The 6,741-nt window shown below is 35.0% G+C and overlaps 1 protein-coding gene across 5 annotated transcripts; it reads left to right on the top strand.

Annotated features, from left to right (window-relative positions):
• The first annotated feature begins 2,584 nt into the window (after positions 1 to 2,584).
• LOC110870796 lies at positions 2,585 to 3,726 on the top strand. 5 transcript variants are annotated; one of them, XM_035981616.1, is made up of 5 exons: positions 2,585 to 2,810; positions 2,908 to 2,992; positions 3,108 to 3,173; positions 3,259 to 3,345; positions 3,453 to 3,726. In XM_035981616.1, exons 2-5 carry the CDS (start codon positions 2,924 to 2,926, stop codon positions 3,699 to 3,701), a joined length of 471 nt encoding a protein of 156 aa, XP_035837509.1. In that variant the 5' UTR covers positions 2,585 to 2,810; positions 2,908 to 2,923; the 3' UTR covers positions 3,702 to 3,726. The 5 variants fall into 5 exon arrangements, with proteins under 5 accessions (XP_035837509.1, XP_035837512.1, XP_035837508.1 ...); XM_035981619.1 differs by having other exon boundaries at positions 2,908 to 2,980; XM_035981615.1 differs by having other exon boundaries at positions 2,585 to 2,761.
• The last annotated feature ends 3,015 nt before the right edge of the window (positions 3,727 to 6,741 follow it).

The raw sequence follows: 6,741 nt of genomic DNA on the forward strand, positions 1-6,741 counted from the left end.
TAAAGCCCCCATAGCGCCCCGAACACCAAAACGAGGGGCGCCATGTTTCAGAAATTTGGGGGAGGCGCCATTATTATCACGGCGTTTTGGAGATGCTTTTCAAAATTGGACCAATCACAAAAAAACATGGGTTTTTATAATTAATTAATAAAAACGAAAATTATGATGGGTAGGGGCTTTATGACTACGGGCTCTAGTGATATAATGCCCCATAAAGCCCCTGTGTGACGTGGCACGACACGTGTCGCATAACGCCCCACAAAGGGCTTTATGACTACGGATGGCCTTAAGTTAAATAACCCAAACTCAAGCTCTTGTTAATTTACACCCCAAATTCCAATAACTATCATTATATTCAAACCAGAGATAGAATAAGCACTAACATACACGCCTAAAGATAATGATTAATCAAATAATAAAATCTATAATAAATAACAAACTTAGCTAACATTATCTGTTTTTATACAGGATTTTGTATTTTCTAGCTTTTGTCTTATTTATTGTGGGTGCAAAGTTAAGCCTTAAAAATAGTGTGCAGACAGACATCAACGGTGTGTTACATTGTTACTATGTAATCCCCGGGCTCTTTTCTGCAGCCGGTATCATGGGTCTCATGAGCGTGCTTCTCGGTATCATCTATTACTTTTTACATGTATTGACTCTGCGTCGTGCAACATTGAAAGTGTGCGTAGATCTGGAACTCGAGAAACCGACAATCGACAATCGCAGATGGCAAGAAACCACCAACAATCAGCAATGGCATGAGGCCACAGGTGCCGTCGCAGAAACAGTGAGTAACCGATAGTGACTGCCTCTTCATTCGTCACTATTGCTTGTATATCTTCTGTCTATTTTATTTTGATCATCTGAAGATCGAATTATTTATTTGGTGGAATACATACTTGGCTTAAATGTTGTTGTGTAAAATGTAACACTGTTTTATTTATGTATGTTTTTATATGTTTTGTGTTCCTTTGATTTTATCTCCTCTGATCTCCATTCTCTCTTTCTAACATTTTCTAACCATACGCCCATCCAAGAAAACATATTCATAGTACGAAGATGTGTATCAAACAAAAATACATTGATATACATATATGCATAAAACAATAATATGTAAACGAGCATAAACAAAATACAAAAATGAATGATGAAAAACGTCTACTTCGTGACGCAGATAATATACAAAAAATAAAATGATATGTATAACGTTGTCACGTTGATACACAAGTTTACAACATTAACCAAATCGTAAAAATAGGCAAAAATCAACAATTAAACCCACAAGCCCTCCACTCTGCTTCTCAAGCCGCCATGACTCTACATACCCAAAGCCGAACCACACCATCTTCGACCAACCCTTCCCCTATACTGTCGACAACCGCTCGGACTACACCCGGGGTCATGGCCGCTCCAGAGGACGTGGCCGTGGCAGAACCTCCTCCGCTCAACCAAACAGCTGTGGCCGAACATCCTCCACCTCCTACTCGACCCAAACCCAGCACCCCTATATCTTTTTCCCACATAACTGGACCAATAACCAATGGGCTTCCCTACTCAATTAGGCCCAAAACTTCAGTTTGGCAAACCAAGTAACCAACCCATCACTGCCCTGCCAATACCCGTCCACACCTAACCTACGTCCAACTAGCAGTATATGGTTGTGAATGTTTCCATTTGATTTACATCTGGTGTATGGTTGTGAATGTTTCTATTTAGTTTGCATCTAGACTCCTGGTAGGTGAGCCAAAGTTTGGTTTGGATCAACTCATACACATGTCTCGCTGCATTAAAGTTTTTAAATAAATGTGAGACCCAGCAGGCTGATCAAAGTTGTGCAACTGAGAAATCAAGGGTACATGGGAGATCTAGAACTCGAGAAACAATCAGCCACCTTTTTCAAGAGACCAACAATCAGTGATGGGATGAAGCCACATAGGTCGTTGCATAAAATTTTGTAACCAAACCGAGTTCTGGAACGAGTATTTCACTCCTTAGTGAGTTTTTTACTGAAATAGTGTTAATATCAAAAATGAAATCAAAACTAATGCTGGTTCCCAAAATATTTCACAAATATTGCCATTGCCAATCTGAATGGCGATTTTTGTTGAAGCTAGTAGGCTGTTCAGAAATCTTCAGCGCTGTGCAGGCTTTTTGCAGGGAATAGACAGACCAATCATTGCCCAGGAAGCTTACAGATACCAATCATTGAACCTGTACCTTATCAGCCAATCTTATTGGCGAAATTCCTGCAGTTATAGCCATTATAAATGGCGAAAAGTACTGGCTGACTGACAATACAGCCATTCTGAATGGCGAAAAGCTTATTTTCTGCACACATAGCCATTATTAATGGCGAAAATCTGCTAAGTAATCCATTCTGAATGGAGAAAACGTTAATTTCCTGCACACATAGCCATTATTAATGGCGAAAAGCTGCTAAGCTGCTAAGTAATCCATTCTGAATGGAGAAAACGTTAATTTCCTGCACACATAGCCATTATTAATGGCGAAAAGCTGCTAAGCTGCTAAAAAGGACTGGAAAACAGAAGTTTGTTACATTCTATATTATATTGTTCCCGTTGTTGCTAACCGTCTTTTGGGCTAATTACAGCCGTTCAAAGTCCTCAACTTTTAATCTCAGCCGTATAAAGTCTCTAAATTCCTTCTAGAAGCAGCAGTTCACGGCAGTTCAGCTCTCTCTCACCCATGATCTTGCGGTTTCCTGCAGTTTATCAAGATGCACCAATCAGAAATACAGGTTGCAATGCGGTTTAAAATGTGTTCCTTATTTTCAGGGAGTTAGTGGGGTAGTGGACACTTAACTGCATTTTTTGGTGCCTATATAATACAAGTTCAGGTAGTGTAATCTTCTGAATTTTTTTCGCTCTTCCTGTATTCATACAGCAACACATCTGCAGCAATGGATATCTCGGATGACTTCGTGGACATTTATGAAGACGATCAGCCTGCAAAGAAAGTAAGTTGGAATGTAAGTTGGAATGTAAATTATTAGTTAGCAAAGCATGTGGATGGTTTCTAATTGTTTGTGAATTGCACCAAATATTTAGTCTTCTAATATATGGTAGCAATTGTAATTTTTTCAGCTGGGTTTTGATGCAATGACACCGAAGAAGAATCAAATATGCAGCCCAATGAAAGATTCTCCGAAGGTAACGTTTTAAGTCACAACTAATGTATAAAAATTGTTTTGATATTTAGTCTGATTTGTTAAATTCTATCAATTTATTGTTTCAGACGGACAGTGGAAGTGTAGAGATCATTTCATATGGACAGTATTTTAGTCCATTCAAATCTGAAATGCATAGGGAGGTTATTGAACAGGTGGTGTTTTTTTTAAATAAAGTTTTCATTGCATAAGTGCATAATGATTGTTTCACACCTATATGTTTTTTTAAAATGTATTATACTAATGTTTTTAGTTCTTGTAGTTTCAGAACATAGAAAAGCAAGCTAAAAGAAAGCATGCGCTCCTAACTTGGAAATGGGATGAGGTCATTGATATTACCCAAAGTGAAGATTCGAATGGTCAGAAAGATGCTTCTAAGGCAAAACAACAAGATGATTTGGAGTCTGAGTTAAGTGATACAGCAGACTCTTTGGATAGTCCATTGAAAAGATCAAAGATTCCACGTATATCTAAAAATTGCAACGATCATGTTGGATGGGTTGAATTTTAAGTTTACTCAGTTTAAGTCCTGTTTGTCATAGTCAGCTTTTATGTTTTGCCTTTCAAGTCAGTGTTTGTTAAGGTTTGTTTGTTCATCTATTTTTAGTTTAAATGTAGTTTCCTTTTTTCAATTTATTTTTCTATGTTTTATCTGTTAACTATATTACTTATTACATATATGTTGATGATTAATTGTTTATTTAATAATAAACATTTCTGTTATGAAAAAAAAAAGAAAATATAGGTAGTGGTTTTCACCAATTTGTATGTATGTTTATAAAGGTTAAATCTTCTTTTACTTTCAAAATACGTAAATAAAATTCCAGATATGCATAACTTCAACAGTTATATAAGTAGTTACACATAAGTCATAGAAAAACAATCTAAAAAAATTTAGTACCCAATAATATCCTGTTTCATGTTAACAAATTCCGTGTTCTCAAACAAGAGGCCTATTTAGGTATTTTAAAAAATATTTAGTCATTTATAGGTTTTTTTAAAATAATAAGTTTTGTATTATTTAGAGTGAAAATTCAAAATAGCATTCAGTTATATAAATAACAACGGGAAAAGAATAAGATATTTTGAAGAAAAAAAAACATATAAATAGTCGGTTATACTGAATTAATATTGAAGTCAGCCTTCTTAGTCACGTTACCATGATCATCGGGCCACTAAGCGATGATCAAGTAACTAACTTAGGGTTTTAGAAATTAATATAATCGTTCGGTTATGTTAAGTTTATTTCTAAGTCAGTCCACTTACCCACTTGTCATGATCCTTGCTCACTAACCCATGATTGAATAACTACCTATGTTTTATTCAATAAATTAACTGTTTTCATTAAAAGTCGGACATGTAGCTCTATATAAGATATCACTAATATCCCTAAAATCCGTGTATTACTGTATTTCTAGATATAAGATCAGAAACTATTGAGTTATGAAAAAGTTGAAGGGGTGCCTCTACTCAGCCTCTGAGTCGAACACTAAGTTGCCTGACCTTGGTCCTGACTTAATAATGTCAGAGATACTGCCAAGACTTCCTGCAAAATGTGTAGGTCGTGCAAAGAAGGTATGTAAAGAATGGTTGTCATGTATATCGTCGAAGGAGTTTGTCATGATGCACTGTAGACATATGTGTAAGGGGTCTAGACAAAAAATTCTTAGTATTGGACAGGAATCATGCTTTATTTCCAGCACTACTGTTGATTTAGTCGATGAGAAAACCATGATTACCCTACCGTTTCATGTTCGCCCTTCTGATGTGTGGATTTTATCAAGCTTGAATGGGCTTTTATGTGTTTGTTTACGCAATACGTTTGAAATGCTTATTTGGAATCCGTTGATCCGTACCTGCATCAACATATCTGATTCTAAGTCTTATGGTTTTTTCAAAATCTATTCCGATGCTGTTGGCCTATACATCGATTCCTCTAATGATTACAGAGTTTTACATATAAAACGTGGTCGTTTTACAGTTGATGTTATGGCTTATTCAAGGAGGACCAGTGATTGGAAGAGAATACCGTTTTTACAAAAAAGGCATTACCATACTAATGGTTATGTGTGGTCGGGGGGGGACTTTTTGTGAGGATGGTTTATATTTTACTGTATTCCAGTTTTGGCTTGCTGGTGATATTGTCATAATTCGATTTGATGTGAATACAGAGACGTTTTCAGAAATAGGGTTTCCATATGTTGGCAATGGTGAAACATGTCAGGGGAACTTGGTTAATATGAATAACAAACTTCACGTGTTTGTTAGTCATGGGTTTATAGATATGGCTGTGGATCTATGGCGTTATGAAGGTGAGCATTGGTCGAAGGTCATGTTGTTTCCGAAGATCAGTTATATTCCAACGCCAGTTTGGTGCGCAATTACACATGTTAGTTCAGAAGAAAAGTGTTTTGTGATGACAGATTGGGGTGAGGTTTATGAAATAGATTTGAACAAGAAGACGTGTGACCTTTTCATACCAAGCGATTGGAATCATGCTATACGGACAACAATGTATGTGGAAACTATTGTGCCAGCAAGTCTTCAGTAATACATGTTGTTTGGTAATCCTTTTTTTTTTTGCTTCGAAATGTTTGTTGAATTTTGAAAAATTCCTTCATCGGATGTAATGTTCTTTTTTTAGTTAATGTTTGCTTTTTTCTCTACTATTTGTTTGTGTATTATTTGTTTATAAAGAATTGCTTATATATTATGTTTAGATAAATATAAAATTATATTTTTTATTGTTATTGTATTCCATTGTCAGTACACATAAAAGTTTTAATAAATATGTCTTCATTAGTGGAATTATCAAATAGTTTGATATTTTTGTTGATACATTTACAGAAGTTCAGCTTTGTTTATAAAAAATTCAAATGAAAATTTAGCTGGTATATAAAACTTATAGGTTTAGTAACTGATTATGCAGTTATTTTAAATATATTTCAGTTTAGCCCACTTTCCCACTATCCCATGATTTATTAACTGTCTGAATTAATATTAACTTCCATGAGAAAAATTCGGATATTAGCTCTATATAATGTAGTTCTATGACCTTACAGTGTCTTTCTTTCTTCGAATTTTGTTTACCATAAAAATCATCATATTGAGTAGCTTTGGAGAGCCAGTTGGAGAATTAAGGTATGTTTTCCTAATCTCTTTAATTTATCTTTTTTCTACAAATCAATTTGAATGTGTGTTTGCTTTTTTAGTTTAAACAATAGAATCAAAACCATTTAGGTGTTTGCTATATGTTCAAATACATGTAGACCGATTTCTTATTAAATGTGAACATTCTACCAGTGTCAGATCAAAGCTAAGTACACTTAAGTGTTATATCTAAAACGCAGTCTATAACTTATATGAAAAACATAAATTGTGCAAATTATACCTTTAAATTTAAACAATGTTTTATTAAAGCAAACACATAGGCATAATAAGAAGTATGAATCAGTGGTTAGAAAGACTTACAGTGCCATAATTTTTTATTAAGAGCATGGGTTGCAAGATTCACAATATGTCCGTAAGCTGATTCAAACTGTCAAGGATAA

This window comes from Helianthus annuus, chromosome 13 (assembly GCF_002127325.2).
Source record: "Helianthus annuus cultivar XRQ/B chromosome 13, HanXRQr2.0-SUNRISE, whole genome shotgun sequence".
Lineage (NCBI taxonomy): Eukaryota > Viridiplantae > Streptophyta > Magnoliopsida > Asterales > Asteraceae > Helianthus > Helianthus annuus.

Bases quoted from the DNA above. Each gene is read 5' to 3' on its own strand.
- LOC110870796 (XM_035981616.1), top strand. From the start codon at position 2,924: ATGGATATCTCGGATGACTTCGTGGACATTTATGAAGACGATCAGCCT. The intron at 2,993-3,107 runs GTAAGTTGGAAT...TAATTTTTTCAG, and splicing joins CAAAGAAAGTAAGTTGGAAT to CTGGGTTTTGATGCAATGAC. The intron at 3,346-3,452 runs GTGGTGTTTTTT...TAGTTCTTGTAG, and splicing joins ATAGGGAGGTTATTGAACAG to TTTCAGAACATAGAAAAGCA.